Source organism: Mercenaria mercenaria, chromosome 2 (assembly GCF_021730395.1).
Source record: "Mercenaria mercenaria strain notata chromosome 2, MADL_Memer_1, whole genome shotgun sequence".
NCBI lineage: Eukaryota > Metazoa > Mollusca > Bivalvia > Venerida > Veneridae > Mercenaria > Mercenaria mercenaria.
In genome coordinates this window covers 25,359,869-25,381,620 of record NC_069362.1, presented here as the reverse complement: position 1 = coordinate 25,381,620, position 21,752 = coordinate 25,359,869, and the positions used below count along the sequence as shown (strand labels likewise).

Sequence of the window (21,752 nt, the reverse complement as noted above, 5' to 3'; positions counted from 1 at the left end):
TCGTTATGTAAAAAATATTTGAAAATAAGTTAAGGGTTCTTAATTAATTTAGCATTTTCATGACAATTGACAAGTTTTTGCACAAGTAATTTCTGCCTGCCGTCTTGTCATTACTTGAACATAAGAAAGCAGTAGTAGGCCTATACTATCTGAAAGTATGGCAATATGACATAACATAATTTAGGCATATTAAGTGCTTTATGGTCCCACAACCCTCTTGAAATCAACCTAATTCAAATATCCTTGTTTTAAATCAACATTTCAATATTTTACACAAAGACTGATTAGTCTGGTGAGTGCAGTGAATGTATTTTTCCCCCCGCTGAATGGAATTAACACCGGGTTGTGAATTAAGTGACGCCTTTTTTTCAAGTATTTTAAGGGGTTAGCAAATATTTTGCGGAATATTTTAGTGTGTTATATTTGTATTAAAAAATTAAAGTGGTATAAACTAATATTTGCCACAGGAATGGAAATAAAGTCATTTGCGTGAAGCTTCAGAGCAACCGATAAAAAACGGCGTTGACGCTGCCGGTGGGACAGGATAGTGTTTACCGTTTGCTTTTACAAAAGTTACTCCCCTTAGTTGAAAAATCGCCATGGAAAATGACAACAACAGTGGTGAATATTAATATGCCATGATCGAAATTGTCACGTAATAACTCCGGTGACAAAGGAATAGTAAACAACACTTTGAAAGTCTAACAGTTTTTATTTAAAGTTCAACCCAAGTTCTTAAGGAAAAGCGAGACGTCCTGACAATGATAGCTAACCCAAGGTGTTTTAGCCCAAGTAATTAAAAGAGTCTAATCTATTCAGTTCCCCGTGCCGTTCTCCACGGTTCTCCCGCTAATCAGAGTTATATAGGAAATATACCCAAGAGCATTGTTGGTAATTAGCTATCATGTCCGAGCGTTATTACAAATATGGTGATACAACATTCTGCAGACTGCTGAATCTGCATGAAACTGCAATGTATAATGGAAATATGCCAGCGTCCAGTTGGCTACCTGTATGCCTGGTACAGAGAAGAACTGTACTCTGTTAACCTTAGGATAAGAAATATACAATTATACACATGTATGAAACAGAAAGATCAATATTTCGGAGAAGCAGTATTTTAGAATACTGAACTATTTCTATATTATTTTATAACTATGTCCTGAATGGCCATTACATTACAATTTCCTTTCTTTCTTCTCTTGAAAATAAAGTAATAATTTAAATATGAATATGTCATAATAATAAAGTAAAGCTTAACTGGCCATTACATTACAATTTCCTTTCTTTCTTCTCTTTAAAATAAAATAATAATTTAAGTATGAACATGTCATAATAATAGTAGGCCATTACATTACAATTTCCTTTCTTTCTTCCGAAAAAAAAATTCAAAAGGATCTTGTAACGATTTCAATTTAGACTACGTACTTATGATGTATATAAAAAAAATACTTATAGAGAATATGATCTGGTTTACCAAAAAAAAATCACTTATAAAATACTTCTTTATTATAGGAGAGATCGTGTTTGTATACAAATCCGTTGTATATTCTATTTTTAGAACTGATAAGACAAAGACCGGGTGGGCTGTCGCCGAGCGTCCAAGTTTTTTTGTAAACATTGATGTTTTTCTAACGGCTTAAACTTTCTTAAATCATAAATGATATCAATAATTTTTTTATCAATGGAAAGGATATAAAACAAGCAATTTATTGATAACTTTTAATTTTTATTTCGAAACAAATTCGATTAATTATGAACGCTTAACTTACAGTGTTTTTTCTAAAAGTTTGGAGCATCGATACGCCGCTATTAAAATCATATGTCATTTAAAACGGTTATTAATTTTCAAAAGTTATTTGAATATAAAAATATGAAAATCGTAAGCATTTCAAAGCTTTTTGAATTTTTAAAATCCATAAATGAACGAAAAAGTTATTAGAAATTAAAAATTCCGATCCTATACATAAACGATGTAAAAATATTTGTTTTGCCCACCGTCAGATAAACAGGTGTTGATGCGTGACGTCAGGGCGATCTCTCCTATATCCTAATTTCTTAATCTATTCTCTTATCTTGACTCCTTTCTTTCTTCTACATTTAACAGAGCAGAAAAAGATGGTATCAGCAATATTATGTCTGAAATACCACACCATGATCGTATAGGAATTGTGATTACGCATATTTGTAAGCATCATGAAGAAAATACATAGATAATAACACTGCTAAAGATAATATCCGGATGAACGTCTGTGAATTAATGCGAAATGCATACCTGGTAATTGCAGTTAATTAATGACATAATACGTTATGATAACATGAAAAAATAATGTCTTTATTCATTCGGTATCTTTGATGTTGTTAGTTTTTTATACACAACATCTCCTGTATGGATAAATCAAAGTCACTAGTTCAGGAAAAAAAAAATATATATGTAGGTGTTTGTCACAATTAAAACGCACTTCTAAAAAAGTAAATGTAAGTTCGTCTACACAACGACTGTATGTTTGCATGAAAATTAAAACGCACTTCTAAAAAGTAAATGATAATTCCGTGATGATTCCAGGATTGTAAGGCAACGCACTTCTAAAAAATACCTGTAATTTCGTTTACACAACGACTCCATGTTTGTATGAAAACTAAAACGCACTTCTAAAAAGTAAATGATAATTCTGTGATGATTCCAGGATTGTAAGGCAATGCACTTCTAATAAGTAAAAGTTAATTCCAATTACACAACGACTGCATGTTTGTATGGAAAAAAACCCAAAAAACATGTCACTATGCCTGGAGAATAAATATATATGACATCAAACGCACTTCTAAAAAGTAAATGTTAATTCCGTGTACACGATGATTCCAGGATTGTACAACTCACTTGTAATAATTAAATGTAAATTTTGTTTACGTAACATCTCCCGTATTGTATGTAATGAAGGTACGATAATGTCGATTCAATAAAAAAAATGTGTATATGTATGTATGTCACATGTTACACTAAAATCGGTATGTAAATGAATTTAATCCAACGCGTTTAAATCAGGATACCATCCTGGAGGTCCACGCGCATAGTTCAAAGGATGGTCAGTACAGTTATGTAGTTCCCGCACGCCCCCTTGGTAAGGTATCCAGAGGTGTAGTTCACATGTACTGGATGTATGGGTGTTGCTGGCTTCAGCTGCCAGCTGTTTAAAAAAACTTTCTTCTGTGTTAGGGTTGTTCAATATTACTTGTGTAGTGTCGAGGTTGGTTGTAGCATACAGAGTGCGTAGGTCTACGCCCCTGTCTTCTTCATATCATATATTTGTACTCTTTGTATGAAGTGGTAAACACACTATGTATCATAAAACAAAGAGTCAACTGCCTCCAGATAGAAGTCATAAAAGTTCTGCATGATTAGTGTACGTAATTTATAGAATATGATTGCACAAAAGGTCTGTAGGATTTATGTATGAAAAGTTCTATATATGCACGCTTCTTCTACCGTTTTTGCTTTTAACTGTGATTTCCACGGTACTGTCAGGATTTGTATCAGTATCATCGGAGAATTAAAACGTTGGATGTCTATACTATTCAAGTTTGGATGCAATAAGTTAAATAAGTTCCAAGATGTCACTTTCATTAAAACAGTTTTAAAAGAGGTTATTGTCGCTGAGGAACAGATTTCTCATCACATTCGTTTTCAAACTTATGAAGTTATCATCTGTAAAAACTGTATCACTGGAGCTAAAAATTTATAAAATGTTCAAAACATCGTATTTAGCAAGTTATTTCTTTTCACTGTGTTTCACCATAATATTACAGTATATGTAATCGTATGTTGTGTCATTAGGGTAAATTATGACTGTATATATTTCTTGCGAGTTTACATGTAATTACTCCTTTGGCAACATTCTGACGACAGTTTGTAATACACACTATCTCAGTTCTTAGAGTGTACTGCTTACGTTACCTAGCCTAAATCTTCATGTATTTTGCAAGCATGTCTTACTTAAATTTTCAATGTTTCCAAAAAGAAATGAAAGAAAGGATGTACCTAGCATAAATATGTGTACTGTATTATATCAAAATACAAGACTGGAGTCAATTAACATCTAGATAGGAAAACAGTCTTACAAATGATGGTTAACCAAAAGTAATTGAAAAATGACAAGCCTGGATGAATTGTCAAGGTGCCTATGGCCTAACTTGAGAAACGAAAACAGATCTATTTTGCTCAAATACAATATAATACAAGTCTAAGAGTACACCTCTATGCTACTATATACACAACGCTATCAATGCGTCTATTTCTCAGATTGCGTGCCGACGTAAACACTGTCGGATGCGTCACTCGCGCACACCAAATACCTTGGTCACTAAGCATGGCCGATTTGCCATTCTACTACACTGGAGTCCCCTATTCCAGAATTCATGTCATAAATAAAATAAAAAAAAAAAAATATACTGAGGGAGTAAACAGTTTGTTTACTCCACACCCCTGTATGGGTGTCCTCATATTTTCAGCAAAATAGACCGTCCTGCCTCAGGAAGCCTTCAGACTGGATACTAATGTAACCCTTTGTCCACTGATGATCAAAATCAACAAGCTGTCATTTTTTTCACATTAACAAACCAAGAGAATGCACAAAATGAATGCATTCCAAAACCCAATGCACCAAAAGCATAACATTTCTATGCAGATAACCAGCTGTCCTAAAAATAGACTATACACTTCGTGTTCCAGTTTACAATTCAAATATTGTACCAAGTATCCTTATTTTTATTAAAACAGACAACCGTATGTACATTTGACCTCTGACAAAATGAAACTTTATTCACGAATGACCAAAAAATGAAATGACATGTGGTAAAACCGGTACATAAATACATTTCGAAGTAACACATTTTGCACTGAATCCGATAAAAACATACCAAGTTTACCAATGCTCAAACCAAGATTTCTTCATAGATAAGAGATAACCCTAATTATTCTAAATCAGTGATACAGACAGGAGATAACCCTAATAATTCCAATACTATAGCTATACAGAACATACAGTACACAATTCCATTTATTTCTGTTCTTTTTGTTTTACTATTTTCTAACTTTTTCATTTTTATTTCTTTTTCTCTTTTTTTGTTGACCGTCCTGCCTCAGGAAGCCTTCAGACTGGATACTAATGTAACCCTTTGTCCACTGATGATCAAAATCAACAAGCTGTCATTTTTTTCACATTAACAAACCAAGAGAATGCACAAAATGAATGCATTCCAAAACCCAATGCACCAAAAGCATAACATTTCTATGCAGATAACCAGCTGTCCTAAAAATAGACTATACACTTCGTGTTCCAGTTTACAGTTCAAATATTGTACCAAGTATCCTTATTTTTATTAAAACAGACAACCGTATGTACATTTGACCTCTGACAAAATGAAACTTTATTCACGAATGACCAAAAAATGAAATGACATGTGGTAAAACCGGTACATAAATACATTTCGAAGTAACACATTTTGCACTGAATCCGATAAAAACATACCAAGTTTACCAATGCTCAAACCAAGATTTCTTCATAGATAAGAGATAACCCTAATTATTCTAAATCAGTGATACAGACAGGAGATAACCCTAATAATTCCAATACTATAGCTATACAGAACATACAGTACACAATTCCATTTATTTCTGTTCTTTTTGTTTTACTATTTTCTAACTTTTTCATTTTTATTTCTTTTTCTCTTTTTTTGTTACTATCTTACTATTTTCTGACCATAGATATAAAAAGACTGTTTGAAAATATTTTTTTATGTTTTGCCGATGAAAAATATCCAAAAAATAATTTCGTTCTTGTTAATCTGTACAAAATAGGAATAGGAAAACGTTTCCAGCTTGCAAAATTGTCTGAGAAGATTGAGGAAAAGTAACTTACAGTTTCTGGCATGTTGTTTACTTCATAGTCCATGTGATCGTAGTGGTAGTATTCACAGATCATTACAGCGACAATCTATTTTAAAAAGTTCATTTTTGTCCCACTTATCCTTGGTCACGGCGCCAAACAATTGTCACGTAATAACTCCGGTGACAAAGGAATAGTAAACAACACTTTGAAAGTCTAACAGTTTTTATTTAAAGTTCAACCCAAGTTCTTAAGGAAAAGCGAGACGTCCTGACAATGATAGCTAACCCAAGGTGTTTTAGCCCAAGTAATTAAAAGAGTCTAATCTATTCAGTTCCCCGTGCCGTTCTCCACGGTTCTCCCGCTAATCAGAGTTATATAGGAAATATACCCAAGAGCATTGTTGGTAATTAGCTATCATGTCCGAGCGTTATTACAAATATGGTGATACAACATTCTGCAGACTGCTGAATCTGCATGAAACTGCAATGTATAATGGAAATATGCCAGCGTCCAGTTGGCTACCTGTATGCCTGGTACAGAGAAGAACTGTACTCTGTTAACCTTAGGATAAGAAATATACAATTATACACATGTATGAAACAGAAAGATCAATATTTCGGAGAAGCAGTATTTTAGAATACTGAACTATTTCTATATTATTTTATAACTATGTCCTGAATGGCCATTACATTACAATTTCCTTTCTTTCTTCTCTTGAAAATAAAGTAATAATTTAAATATGAATATGTCATAATAATAAAGTAAAGCTTAACTGGCCATTACATTACAAAATAAATTGAATTGAATTGAATTGAACTTTCTTATTTAATTTAGTGGGACTTTAAGCGTGTTATCTTATTAGATTTTGAAAGGGATGTAAAGTATGTTGTGATAATAAATAATCAGTTAATGATCCGTAGGCCTCCTTCTTGTTACTGTCCCAGCTGCTTGGCCTTTGAGTGCGTATGTCAGTGACAGTGTACATAGACGCTTTAGAGCTGTTTGCAGTTGCTAGATCTCAAAATTATTTGACAGTTTAGTGCTATCATTGACTGATTTTTATTGCCTGACAATCGATATTTCCTGCACATCGGACTGGTATTTCTGTTGATTTCACCTGCTTAAAATACTCGCAAGGGTGTCATGCAGTATTTATAGACAGATAGATAGATAGTCCAGCCTCCACCCAGGAAATTAGCCCTCCTCCCCATAGTCCAACTAATTTGACGCGATCCTAGGAAATATTGAGATATTTTTTTCATATGGGCAATATCCCCACTTGCGTCAAACACTTGAAAGACCAAAATAGTTAAGCAACTTCTGATGAAATTTTCATCACTGCCGATGCTTTACACAATATAGGTTTAAATGCCGTTTATTTCACGAATTGGCCATAAATTCAAATAAAACTTACATGTATCGAAAGGCGATTCAGTTCCTTCAGTTCAGTTACGAATTTTCTGTTGATTTAAACTTATGTATGTTCTGTACACGATTAACGTTTACCGTGTACAGTACGCCAATATGCGCAAGCGATAAAACCAGTAACTTTACACGACAGTGTACTGTACTGTGATTTATTCTCCATTATTTTGGTCCATTAAAGTTTTGACGTTTAGATTGCCCCGTCATAAATATAAAACAATCTGAACGTCAAATTATTTTGACTATGATATCCTCCCCATAGTTAGTAACAGACATTTATTTTGTCAGACTAGTATGTGTGATCCCCAGTAGTGCGGGACATGTCATGTTATTGAGGCAAACATTTCTGTCAAATAAAAAATTGCTCTTTGCATTTCAAAGTTACAGTGGGGACAAGATCAGACTGATGCCCGCACTCATTTTTGAATCAGTGGCAGTGCACATGCACTTGTTTTCATATATGCTAAACAGCCATTTTGACAAAAATGTCAGGCTCAGTGCAAGTGGGTGCAACAAAAAAGGAGAGTGGCAATATTTTTCGAAGATGGTTGATGTGGGTGTGCAATTTCCTGTCAAACTGACAAACCCCAATTGCACCCCCACCCCCCACCACCACCGTCATGCCAGATTACTTTTGTGTTGTAAATGACATCAAACTAATTTACATTTATGTGCTAGATTTTTTGCATTTATTATATTTTTAAGGAAAACTGAATGAAAGTCAAATACCTTGATAGTTTCTCGATGTTCGTTATAGCATATTCTTAATTCAAAAGAAGTTACTTTACAGAAAATATGTACCATTATGGTACAAATAATAAGATTTAAAGGTAAATTTTATTTTCCATCACTTTGTTAAACAATGAACATAAGCTCTATAGAGCTTTTGAGCGACCCTATTTAAAGAACATTTAAAACCAATTATACCTTACCCCCAGCATTTTCCTGGTACCCATTTACAGCTGGGTCAACTAAGGCAATCGTGATAAAGTGCCTTTCTCAAGGAAACAATGCAATGGGAGTAGCCAGGAATTGTACCCAGGGACTTCACCTCCTTAGGAAAATCGTCTTAGCCCTCTCGACCAATGCGTAACCAAAACTCAACATGGATTTTCTTCTTTTAAATGCCATGATTTTATTTCTGTATACAGATGTTAATTTCTCATCCTTCATTTTAACATGTAATGATCAGAAATTAGTGTCATAAAGAATGTTGTTAGTTTTATTTTATTTATCCTATAGTTTATTTGTAGAGTTTGATAGGAAATTAATATGTCACTGGTTCAAGGTGCAGATGGGAATATCAGGCTGTTTGGTAACTGTTTAAGTGACAGCTCAGAGGAGTATTTTTTGCCCCCTAAATGGATGCCCTGGATCCAGATATTACCATCTACAACTACAAGTGGCAGATTCTTTTAACCACTGAAGCCCTTATGGAGAAAATATGGCAGGAAAATGTATTTCGGTTGCATTAATTCCAAGATTATGTAGAACCTTAGCCCTGTAATTAATAAAGGCTCTAACAGTTGTTTGTAATAACTTCTGGACATGTCGCAATAACCCACTTATTCTTACTTAATAACAAACAGCTGTCTTACTGTATCTTAATATTCTAATATTTTATTAATCTTATCTGATGTCTGATCTTTTTTTTAATGCTTACTAAATAGTTTTTTCACAATGGTATTTATGCTCATTTATGTTATATGTCATTAAATATCTTAATTTTTGTCGTATTTTTATGTATTTGTAAAACGCCATTGAATATGTTTTGCATAAAAATAGGCGTTTGATCAAATGAAACAGTTTCAGTTTCAAAGGCTCTATGGCTAAGTGGTTAAAATCACTCACTTCAAATCACTTGCCCCCACCGCTATGGGTTTGAGCCTTGCTTGGCACATAGAAATTCTTCATGTGAAGAAGTCATCCAGCTGGCTTTATGGAAGACTGGTAGTTCTACCCACATGCCTGCCTGTGATGAAATAATGCTGCCGTCAATATCTGGAAAATCGCCATATGACCTATAATTGTATTTAGCACAATGTTAAATCCAACAAAAAACAAAAACAAAACAATAAAAGGCTACCGTCTAAAAAAATGATTCTCTGTTAAGTTCAAGGATAGTTTATGTAAATATGTATAATAAGAAAAGTCAGAATATATAGTTATACCGGTATTCATTTTCTTTTGAATCTTTAAAAACTAATTTATCTTTGCTATTTTTAATTTTACATTTTTTGACATTGAATAGAAAAAATTCTGTGTTGGTACATATTGATTTGACCATAATTTTCAGGAAAACAGCATGGGGATAACAGATGACAGTCCCATTACTACATTAGACATGGGCCTGATAGGGACTGACATGATTTGTCACTGATTATGTTTTTAACGGTAGTCAGCGTATGTTTTAAGTTAAGAAACATTACTTGTAAATCAATGTTTTCATTTTCTTATGTGAAACAATGACGCTTGTTTCTGCTTGCCAAAATAATTGTAAAAAAAACAAACAAACACCAAAACAGTGAAAGCTTAGTAAAAGTGTCCAAGTTAGTGTCTTATATATTGAGTATTTGTCTAGTAGACCTGTTAGTGACAATAGAATATCAAACAAATAAAAATGCTTTGGTTTTCATTTCAGTCTCTTATTTTACCTGTTCACAATGCTGACAAATGGTTAGATGACTGTCTACAGTCTGTTGTCAGTCAGACATATTCAGATGGACTAGAACTGTCCATATATAAGGACTCGTGCACTGTAAGTTTATAGGTTATGTACATATTGGCTTATAAATAGCTTTGAGGTAACAATAATGTCCCAGGGGTGGCAAAATCAGTTGTCTGACTTGCCTAGCTTGTCTTAGAGCCTATACGAAAAAGTAGAATTTCTCCGTATTATACTGCATGACCATTACCAGGTATATGTACAAGTAGAAAATAGCTCTTGGCAAAATAAGACAGGTAAGTCAAAATAAGATTTTACTGCCTCTGATGTTCATTCAGTCTGCTAGTTCTTCTTAAGTCATTCAAGGCAGTGAAAGAAAGTTCAAATAAGAAAATGATGAACATTTCAATATTTCATCATAATTGCAGCAGTTTTGTTTCCATGGCAATGTTAAACAACATGGCAGCTAGTTTAAATTTATTTTATTTCCATAATTTTAAAAAATAAGTTCTGTACTTTTACCATCTACAATGAAAGAGATCATCATGCATTACATCTTAAACTTGAATAACTCTAAATCAATTTATTTAAAATGGAGTTTGCTAAATAAATAATTCAGCAATGTATAACTGATGTCATAAACATAAAAATGGCTGCCTCCATGGTTAGCCATTTTGTTCATTTTCAGACTGCTGTATCCTTTTTTCTATAACAGCCATGACTCTTGCACCAATATTTTATGAATGATGTCCGTTTTACTTACAATTTCAGATTTATGTTGATGCACTTTCACCATATGTTTGTTTTAACTTCATGAATTTGATTCAGACTTAAAATATTTCTTCCACATCATGGCACAAAGTCCGTAACTGTGGCACAACTATTACATGAATTATGTCCCCTTTTTACTTAGAATTTCAGTTTTATATGTTTTGATACACTCCATTTCTATCTCTCATATTACTAATACATATGATACAGACTTGACCTATCATCCAATATTTTTAGCTCGGCTATTCGAAGAATAGGGGAGCTATCCTACCCGCCCCGGCGTCAGCGTGAGCGTGAGCATCACACAAATGTTAAAGTTTGCGTACCACCCCAAGTATTTTCAAAGTCCATTGACATATTGCTTTCATATTTTGCATACTTGTTTATCATCATTACCCCAGTCTGTAAAAAGGAGGAGGCAACTCTGTCAAGCATTTTGACTGAATTATGGCCCTTTTTCGACTTCGACTATTCTTATTGTAATGTTAAAGTTTTACTCATAGCTTATATTATACTATCAAACGCTGAGAATAGTCGAGCGCGCTGTCCACTGACAGCTCTTGTTATCCACTTTGGAGTCAATAAACACTCCAGTAACAGCTCAAGCTTCCTCAGATGTGCCCAGTTTCACTATCCAGCATCGAAATAGCCAAGCGAGCTTTTTCCTGTGACAGCTCTTGTTACAGTTCATATTCAGTCAGATGAACACAGTTGACTCAAAACAGTAATTATGTCTCCCACCACACAGTGGTGTGGGAGACATATTGATTTACTCCAGTCTGTGTGTGTGTGTGTGTCTGTCTGTGTGTCTGTCACAAAGCTTGTCCGCACTCTAAGTCGAACATTTCTCATCCAATTTTCACCAAACTTGAACAAAATGTGTTTGACCATAAGAGCTCGGCCAAGTTCGATAACTAGCCAAATCGGTCCAGGCGTCTTGGAGTTATGGCCCTTGAATTACCACAAATCGGCCTTTTTACTCTTGTCCGCACTCTAATTCAAACATTTCTCATCTGATCTTCACCAAACTTGAACAAAATGTGTTTGACCATGAGACCTTGGCCAAGTTTGATAACTAGTCAAATCGGTCCAGGCATTTTGGAGTTACGGTCCTTGAATTATCAAAAAATTGGCAGTTTTACTCTTGTCCGCACTCTAAGTCGAACATTTCTCATCCGATCTTCACCAAACTTGAACAAAATGTGTTTGACCATGAGACCTTGGCCAAGTTCGATAACTAGTCAAATTGGTCCAGGCATTTTGGAGTTACGGTCCTTGAATTATCGAAAAATTGGCAGTTTTACTCTTGTCCACACTCTAAGTCGAACATTTCTCATCCGATCTTCACTAAACTTGAACAAAATGTGTTTGACCATGAGACCTCAGCCAGGTTTGATAACTAGCCAAATTGGTCTAGGCATTTTGGAGTTACGGCCCTTGAATTACCAAAAAATCCACCTTTTTACTCTTGTCCGCTCTCTAAATCCAACATTTCTCATCCGATCTTCACTAAACTTGAACAAAATGCGTTTGGCCATAAGACCTTAGCCAAGTTCGATAACTAGCCAAATCCACCCAAGCACTTTTGATTTATGACCCTTGAATTACTGATTGGATCCACTCATCCAGACCATATAATTGGATCCACTCGTCTAAACCATCTAAAGAAACTAGACATTTTACATAGGGGCAGTTGTGGGAGACATGCGCTTTTCTCAAAAGCATCTCTAGTTATACAAAGACTATAAGGATTATGGAGACATAGCACATCTCTATCAATGTAATGTTTACATGATACTGGTGCACCAATGTTTTAACAGTTATTTAATTGTCTTACCATGTTGTTTAAGGATAACTCTGAACAGATTATAAAGGAATGGGAAAAGAAATTAGTTGAACGAGATGTCAAAGTTGTGAATGGTGGCCACAATGATGAAAACCCCAGAGGAGGTTTGTGCTTAAACTGTACCACTGAGTATATTTTTAGTGACATGCTAACCATTCCCATATCTAGCTGTCTTATCACCCTTACCACTTGCTAATTAACAATGGTATTTAAATGAATAGCTTATTTTGTGTAATTACATGAAAAGCTTATTTGGTGTATTTACATGAACAGCTTATTTGGTGTATTTACATGAACAGCTTATTTTGTGTATTTACATGAACAGCTTATTTTATGTTATATGATAAAAAGCTTATTTTGTGTATTTACATGAACAGCTTATTTGGTGTATTTACATGAACAGCTTATTTTATGTTATATGATAAAAAGCTTATTTTGTGTATTTACATGAAAAGCTTATTTGGTGTATTTACATGAACAGCTTATTTTATGTTATATGATAAAAAGCTTATTTTGTGTATTTACATGAAAAGCTTATTTTGTGTATTTACATGAACAGCTTATTTGGTGTATTTACATGAACAGCTTATTTTATGTTATATGATAAAAAGCTTATTTTGTGTATTTACATGAAAAGCTTATTTGGTGTATTTACATGAACAGCTTAATTGGTGTATTTACATGAACAGCTTATTTTGTGTATTTACATGAACAGCTTATTTGGTGTATTTACATGAACAGATTATTTTGTGTATTTACATGAACAGCTTATTTGGTGTATTTACATGAACAGCTTATTTGGTGTATTTACATGAACAGCTTATTTGGTGTATTTACATGAACAGTTATTTTATGTATTTACATGAACAGCTTATTTGGTGTATTTACATGAACAGCTTATTTGGTGTATTTACATGAACAGCTTATTTTGTGTATTTACATGAACAGCTTATTTGGTGTATTTACATGAACAGTTATTTTATGTATTTACATGAACAGCTTATTTGGTGTATTTACATGAACAGATGATTTTGTATATTTTTATAAACTTCTTTTTCACTGCTTGATCCAGAAGATAGAGCAATGCTAATTTCTGTTTAAAAATGAATTGTTTATTTAATTAATATTCTGATATTCACACTGATGTTGGACATGCTATGGTAATGAACATTTACTATCTTATTATTTTCAGTTGGTTATGCTAAGAATAGGGCAGTCAAGCAGAGCTCGGGACAGTATCTGTGTTTTCTGGATGCTGTAAGTAAACAAGAATTAGGTGGTTAAAGTTTTTCAGTATTACATTATTATAACTTGACATACAGAATAGGAAGCTATTTGTTAGAAATTAATGAATTGATATAATCATTAAGATTTTCTTGAAGCATCTTTCTAGAAAATACAAGTTAGTGTTTTAAGAGCATGATAGCTGTGACATCTCCCTGCTATTGAAAAGTAGAGAAGAATAAGAAAAGTGTATGGAAATTTCAGGTTTGTATATAGGCTGTCTGATGGTTAAGATATTGTTATAAACATGATATTATATTTTAGAGGGAGTTTTTCTTACATTTAGGATGATGTTATGGACAAGGATAGAGTAAATGAACAATACAAGGCAGCCAAGGCCCATCCTGACAGTGTATGTTCTTTGAATGTTACAGATTGCAAGTGGAAACTATAAAAATGCGGAAAAAAGTTGTTTATGTTTATGGCTACCTGGATGCATACCCATTCTATATACTGGTAGTTTTGACCTCTAACATATAGTCAAACTATATTCACTCTAATTTAGATAATTCGGACACTACCCTTTGCTTGAACTCATCGTCGGCTCACGGCAAAATCCCTATAATACTGTATTTTGTTCAATGCCTCGAGCTACATATAACTTGAACAAATTTTGCTGGTCCCATTAAGTTCAAGCGAACTTAGTTTGACTATGTGAGCCGCGCCATGAGAAAACCAACATAGTGGCTTTGCGACCAGCATGGATCAAGACCAGCCTGCGCATCCGCGCAGTCTGGTCAGGATCCATGCTGTTCGCTAACAGTTTCTCCAATTCCAGTAGGCCTTAAAAGCGAGCAGCATGGATTCTGAGCAGACTGCACAGATGCGCAGGCTGGTCTGGATCCATGCTGGTCGCAAACCCACTATGTTGGTTTTCTCATGGCGCGACTCATTGTGTCTTTCTAGTATCCCTGTAGCTAATGTTTGTAGTAAAACTGGAAATCATTATTTGGTCATTCCTAGAAGTATGCTGCATTTGCCATTGTTTCCTTCTTGCAAATATTTTTCACATAGACAGTAGTAGATATAGAAGCTGCTGACAACATGAGAAAAAATTAACAATAACTATATTTTGAAAACCTTCCTTGTCTTCCTTTCTTTCTTTCATCAGAAATGAAATGAAATAGTGATGCTGAGAATTTAGTAAGTTAAGGTATACTGCTGGATTTATGTTGATATATTTAGATTTACAACATTTGTTTACAGTGAAGATTGTTCAGCTAAGCTTAAGTCAAAATGATAGAACTGTGACTGATAGAAGCTGCAAGGGGGTGTGGGGATTGGGGTGGAGGGTTACAACACTGGTAACATGAACAACATTTAGATCTACATACTGTGTGTATGAAGAAATATAACAAGATTTCTGCATAATTGTAACACTGATGTAAATGTACATAATTTATAATCATTTGTTTGTGTTTGAATGATAGATTATTGGGAGTAAGTTCCACAGGGAGCCAGAGGGATCCACAGACAGATTCACAAAGTGGGCCAACACTATAACCCAGGAACAGCTATACACACAGGTTGATAATTCTTTTCCATAGTATGTACAATCTATAACTGTAGCTCATTGAGTCTGTTTGCATGAAACAGTTTTTCAAATTGGATACAATAATGGTCCTTCGAAATTTTGTACACATATGTTTTTGGTGTATGTTTGGTTGTTCAATCATCAAGTTCGTTATAGATTACCTAAAGGTACATTCTATAACATTAAAGACATCTGTCCACTTGGCACAAGTGAGCACAAATTATTAGGCTCTGAAGGAAAGCTTTTTGTTCAAATAGCAAAAAGAAGGAAGTTACTCGGAATGATTTCTGGCAAGTGAGTTTCAGGGTATAATTAAGAAATATAGTTTTCCTTAGTTGTACATATTCTTATTGTGTTTCTTTAAGATAAAAGCAATTCAGCTACAACATACAAAATTCAAAACTTTGATATCTGTAAAGATAATTTTAAATCTGACTATATGTACTGTACATGATACAAGTACTGGTATGTATTCAGGTGTACACATCCCATGGACCCACTGTGATTATGCCAACATGGTTTTGTAAGAGGGAGGTGTTTGATAGAGTAGGTGGTTTTTGTGAGGCAGGAAAGGTATGTTTATTTCATATTTCTTGCCTCAGTAGCCAATTGGTAGAGCACCTGCTTCCAGTGTAGGAAGTTGTTGGTTTGCTCTCCTGGCAGCGTCACACCGAAGATGCGAAAAATGGTATAAGTAGCTTTCTAGCTTGGCATTCAGCATTAAGAGGATAGTATTAGGACTGGTCAGACTGGTGTCATTAATACTGATACACTGAGTTGAGTATCTTGTCATGTGTCTATGGCTTGATATTCTGGTGAGACAGCACTATAAAGTTGGTCATTAGGCTCATGGCTACAAGTAGACGATGTCATTTATATGACTAAAGATTTTTGAAAAAGATGTTAAACCCATACATTATTTCCTTCTGGAAAAGTCTTGTCTATAATTCCACATATTTAGTTACTGCAATTTTGTTGGTAATTACGTCTTCTTAAAAGGTGTTATCTGATTTTCTTTTTGAAGGGTGTGCCTGAAGATTTGATATTTTTCTACAAACATTTGGAGCTTGGAGGAGGGCTGTACAGGGTGGAGAAAGATTTGTTGATGTATAGGTACCATCCAGAGGCAACAACATTCTCTGTGAAAGAGTAAGTCATCTGTGATGAGGTGAGGGACCTTGCGAATATAGCAAAAAATTAAGCCCTCACAAATATTTCTGCTTTTACAGTACGTTATTGATACAAACACATTTACTAATGCATTTTATTTGAGGTACAAAAACTGTGCATGCACAGTTACGTATTGGTTCGTATTTTGTTTTTGCATGTGTAGTTTGGGTATCCAGATAGCATCTATCTGGTATGCCCATTTTATATTGCACACCTACAGTACAATCGTGATCCTACGAAAAGCCAAGGGACCGGCCGTTTTTTTCGTAATATCGCATTTTCGTTCGAGCGTAGCATAGGAAATTTCGCTATACAGCACCTTAATATCTACACGTCGTAACCCGTGATATTTAAACGTGATTTTCGTATAGGAGTACATGTATACCAATTTTATATGTACATCTAGGTTTACTACAAATCTTATTCGAATCTGAACTCAGATGGTATCTGGAATGTAAAACGGTTTTTTTCTTCACTTTTTATTCACTGTACATTAAACATATATAGGGTACAATGTTGCACGAGAACAAAAAATCACAACTGCATATTTCGATACCCTCAGCTACCCTTTACTGAATTGTTTGGAATAATAAAACGACAATAAACAGACGATCAGGACTTAAATATTTTTTTTTAATTTTCTTTATGCATTGATTGTTTGAGACGTATAGATATCGAAGCAAGTGTGACTGGTATGCCATCCGATATGATAGTTATAAGAGAAAAAAATAACCACTAACTTTTGTCATAGGGTACAGCGTATGTGTTTCGAATTTAATTACTAAGTTTTCACACTTTAATTACTGTTTACGCCCAGCTAAATGAAAGTGACACTTTCCACTCTAAAGCGTTTTCACGCCGTTATGGAAGGTGTGAAAATTTAGACGATACAGGTATTCGTAAAATCCCAACTTAAACAAGTTGAAAACATGCTTTAAGGACATAACAATACATTCGTATAAGCGCATTTTTCTTAAATTGCATTTTCGTAAAACTGCGAATATGTAACATACAAATTAGACGGAAAGCAGCCGGGACCACAAAACCTTTTCGTAGTATACCGGTATTTCGTTAAATTGCGATTCGTAGCATCGTGAATGCACTGTATTTGCAATGTCATAATGTTTGATTTTTTAGCTCACCTGTCACAAAGTGACAAGGTGAGCTTTTGTGATCGCGCGGTGTCCGTCGTCCGTCGTCCGTCCGTCCGTCCGTAAACTTTTGCTTGTGACCACTCTAGAGGTCACATTTTTTGTGGGATCTTCATGAAAGTTGGTCAGAATGTTCATCTTGATGATATCTAGGTCAAGTTCGAAACTGGGTCACTTGCCATCAAAAACTAGGTCAGTAGGTCTAAAAATAGAAAAACCTTGTGACCTCTCTAGAGGCCATATATTTCACAAGATCTTCATGGAAATTGGTCAGAATGTTCATCTTGATGATATGTAGGTCAAGTTCGAAACTGGGTCACGTGCGGTCAAAAACTAGGTCAGTAGGTCTAAAAATAGAAAAACCTTGTGACCTCTCTAGAGGCCATATATTTCACAAGATCTTCATGAAAATTGGCCAGAACGTTCACCTTGATGATATCTAGGTCAAGTTCGAAACTGGGTCACGTGCCATCAAAAACTAGCTCAGTAGGTCAAATAATAGAAAAACCTTGTGACCTCTCTAAAGGCCATATTTTTCATGGGATCTGTATGAAAGTTGGTCTGAATGTTCATCTTGATGATATCTAGGTCAAGTTCGAAACTTGGTCACCTGCGGTCAAAAACTAGGTCAGTAGGTCTAAAAATAGAAACACCTTGTGACCTCTCTAGAGGCCATATATTTCATGAGATCTTCATGAAAATTGGTCAGAATGTTCACCTTGATGATATCTAGGCCAAGTTCGAAACTGGGTCACGTGCCCTCAAAAACTAGGTCAGTAGGTCAAATAATAGAAAAACCTTGTGACCTCTCTAGAGACCATATTTTTCATGAGATCATCATGAAAGTTGGTCTGAATGTTCACCTTGATGATATCTAGGTCAAGTTCGAAACTGGGTCACGTGCCTTCAAAAACTAGGTCAGTAGGTCAAATAATAGAAAAACCTTGTGACCTCTCTAAAGGCCATATTTTTCATGGGATCTGTATGAAAGGTGGTCAGAATGTTCATCTTGATGATATCTAGGTCAAGTTCGAAACAGGGTCATGTGCGGTCAAAAACTAGGTCAGTAGGTCTAAAAATAGAAAAACCTTGTGACCTCTCTAGAGGACAGACTTGTGAATGGATCTCCATAGAATTTGGTGAGAATGTTCATCTTGATGATATCTAGGTCAAATTCGAAAGTGGGTCACGTGCCGTCAAAAAGTAGGTCAGTAGGTCAAATTAAAAAAACGTTGTGACTTCTCTACAGGCCATATTTTGTTATGGGATCTGTATGAAAGTTGGTCTGAATGTTTATCTTGATGATATATAGGTCAAGTTTGAAACTGGGTCAACTGCGATCAAAAACTAGGTCAGTAGGTCTTGAAATAGAAAAACCTTGTGACCTCTCTAGAGGCCATACCCTTGAATGGATCTTCATGAAAATTGGTCAGAATGTTCACCTTGATGATATCTAGGTCAAGTTAGAAACTGGGTCACGTGCCTTAAAAAACTAGGTCAGTAGGTCAAATAATAAAAAAACCTTGTGACCTCTGTAGAGGCCATACTTTTCACGGGATCTGTATGAAAGTTGGTCTGAATGTTCATCTTGATGATATCTAGATCAAGTTTGAAACTGGATCAACTGCGGTCAAAAACTAGGTCAGTAGGTCTAAAATTAGAAAAATCTTTTGACCTCTCTAGAAGCCATATTTTTCAATGGATCTTCATGAAAATTGATCTGAATGTTCACCTTGATGATATCTAGGTCAATTTCGAAACAGGGTCACGTGCGGTCAAAAACTAGGCCAGTAGGTATAAAAATAATAAAACCTTATGACCTCTCTAGAGGCCATATTTTTCAAGAGATCTTCATGAAAATTAGTGAGAATGTTCACCTTGATGATATCTAGGTAAAATTCAAAACAGGGTCACGTACCTTCGAAAACTAGGTCAATAGATCAAATAATAGAAAAACCTCTCTAGAGACCATATTTTTCAATGGATCTTCATGAAAATTGGACAGAATTTTTATCTTGATAATATCTAGGTCAAGTTCGAAACTGGGTCACATGAGCTCAAAAACTAGGTCACTATGTCAAATAGTAGAAAAAACGATGTCATACTCAAAACTAGGTCATGTGGGAAGAGGTGAGCGATTCAGGACCATCATGGTCCTCTTGTTTTCAGTTCCTGAACATGCAAATTAGACCAATCTATTCACATGCACTATCTTTAAACACATGCATAGTGCTTGTTAAAAGAATTAAATATATAAATGTTTATAATGCTGTTTTGTAACACTATGAACTTCTTAAAAGATATTATTGAATGGATTTTTTTTTACAAAGGAATGCATGCATTGAATTATTGGTGCAAAATAGTTCAGCATGTTGTTAAGATCTTTTGTGTTATTCTCTACCACCAGAGACACAATATGGAAGGAGCGAGTAGAATTTCTCCAGAAACAGGTGCTGTCAAAATGGCCGACATTTACAATATGGAATGCTGGGAAACAGGGGAGAAAACTCTATAGATCCCTTTCAAGAGCAAATCAAAAGAAGGTATGCATTTTCAATTTTTCTTTTTATAAAATCATTGCTTTCATATTCTATTGACAGACATATGTAAATGCACTGACAACAAAAAGAAATGCCTCATTCAAACACATTGTACAATATTTTGTTACCCGTGATTCAAAATTAGAAAAGAACATTCCATTCAGAAATCTGATGATTTAAAAGAATTGATGGTTAATTAGACAACATTTCATGGTCGCATTTGCTTCAAATCTTGAATTTCAATAGACTGGTCAGAGGAATTTTACTGACACAATCAGTAGCATGTGCAGCCATCTCTACTGGCAACCACAGCAGCAAGACATCACCCCGTGGACATGTGACAGTTATGTAGCAGATACCATGGGATTCTGGCCCACTCTTGGTGTAGTGCTGCTATCAGTTTCTGGACGTTGGCAGGCTGTGATAGGTAACAAGTGCAACATGAAATTGCATGTTGTCTTGCTGAAAGACCAAGCGTTGACATTGGCGGAATAGGACGTAATATCTGGTGGATGTAATGCCTGGCTGTAAGATTACCTTGGCACATGACAAGTTGGGACTTAGCCCTATTGGTGACGGCTGCCCAGACCCTAACTCTGCCCCCACCTTAAGGATTATGCTGTAGAATGCAGTTGTTAGTGTAGCGTTCACGACATCGTCAATAGACTTCCAATATGTCCATTGGGGTTCCACAAGTTGAAACGTGACTCATCACTAAACACTAGGTTCTGCCAACGCTGACCACGATGGTTGCGGGCCCAAATCAGATGTTGGGTACAGTGAAGTAGCATAAGAAATAGACTGCGGTGGAGCCTGCAGCAGATAATTTCCCATACTCTAAGCTGATTTCTCACTGTATGTCACAGATAGGCCATCTATGGTTACCTACTACTAAACATGACGTGGATTCAGCTGTGCAAATGGCGTTGACGAATGTAATTGTCCTGCTGTACTGACGTTACACGCGGTCTATCCGAATGAACCTGTGGACAAGCATTCTGACATGTCGAACAAGATGCAGTATTGTGAAATGAGAGATGTTTAAATGTCTAGCAACATGTTCTTGCATTTGCCAACATTCGAGCATGGCCAAAACTTGGGCCTTCTCTTTGAAATTTAGTCTCAGCATTACCAAAAACTGATTAATTGTCAGAAAATCTCTGAGATATGGTTGTATGTTGACTAACACATGTACCTATGTAAAATTTGCCCAATAAAACCACATGGTTGATACACACAGGCTAAACGAGGAATCATTAGCAGGTACATGAATTTAACAGTGGGCTGAATAAAATCGTAAGAGTTTTGGTTGGCTGTATTTGTCAGTCAGAGTACATGTACATTTCTGATATTGCTCAAAAAATTTAAACTATGTAACAAAAAAAATGGCAACTTGAGATGAGGCGTTTCTTTATCTCGTCGGTATATTTTGACAAACAAGTACTATACTTTGTACTAGTCATGCACATGATGGTTCTATT

The 21,752-nt window shown here is 35.1% G+C and overlaps 1 protein-coding gene across 1 annotated transcript in view; it reads left to right on the top strand.

Annotated features, from left to right (window-relative positions):
- The first annotated feature begins 519 nt into the window (after positions 1-519).
- Positions 520-21,752, top strand: part of LOC123563553 (UDP-GlcNAc:betaGal beta-1,3-N-acetylglucosaminyltransferase-like protein 1) — a 37,782-nt gene continuing 16,549 nt past the window's right edge. Inside the window, exons 1-9 of the mRNA XM_045356408.2 lie at positions 520-621; positions 9,952-10,068; positions 12,597-12,696; positions 13,785-13,849; positions 14,163-14,228; positions 15,307-15,402; positions 15,888-15,983; positions 16,435-16,559; positions 20,139-20,274. Coding sequence (XP_045212343.2) covers positions 607-621; positions 9,952-10,068; positions 12,597-12,696; positions 13,785-13,849; positions 14,163-14,228; positions 15,307-15,402; positions 15,888-15,983; positions 16,435-16,559; positions 20,139-20,274 — 816 coding nt within the window. The 5' untranslated portion in view covers positions 520-606. The remainder of the gene's footprint in view (positions 622-9,951; positions 10,069-12,596; positions 12,697-13,784; positions 13,850-14,162; positions 14,229-15,306; positions 15,403-15,887; positions 15,984-16,434; positions 16,560-20,138; positions 20,275-21,752) is intronic.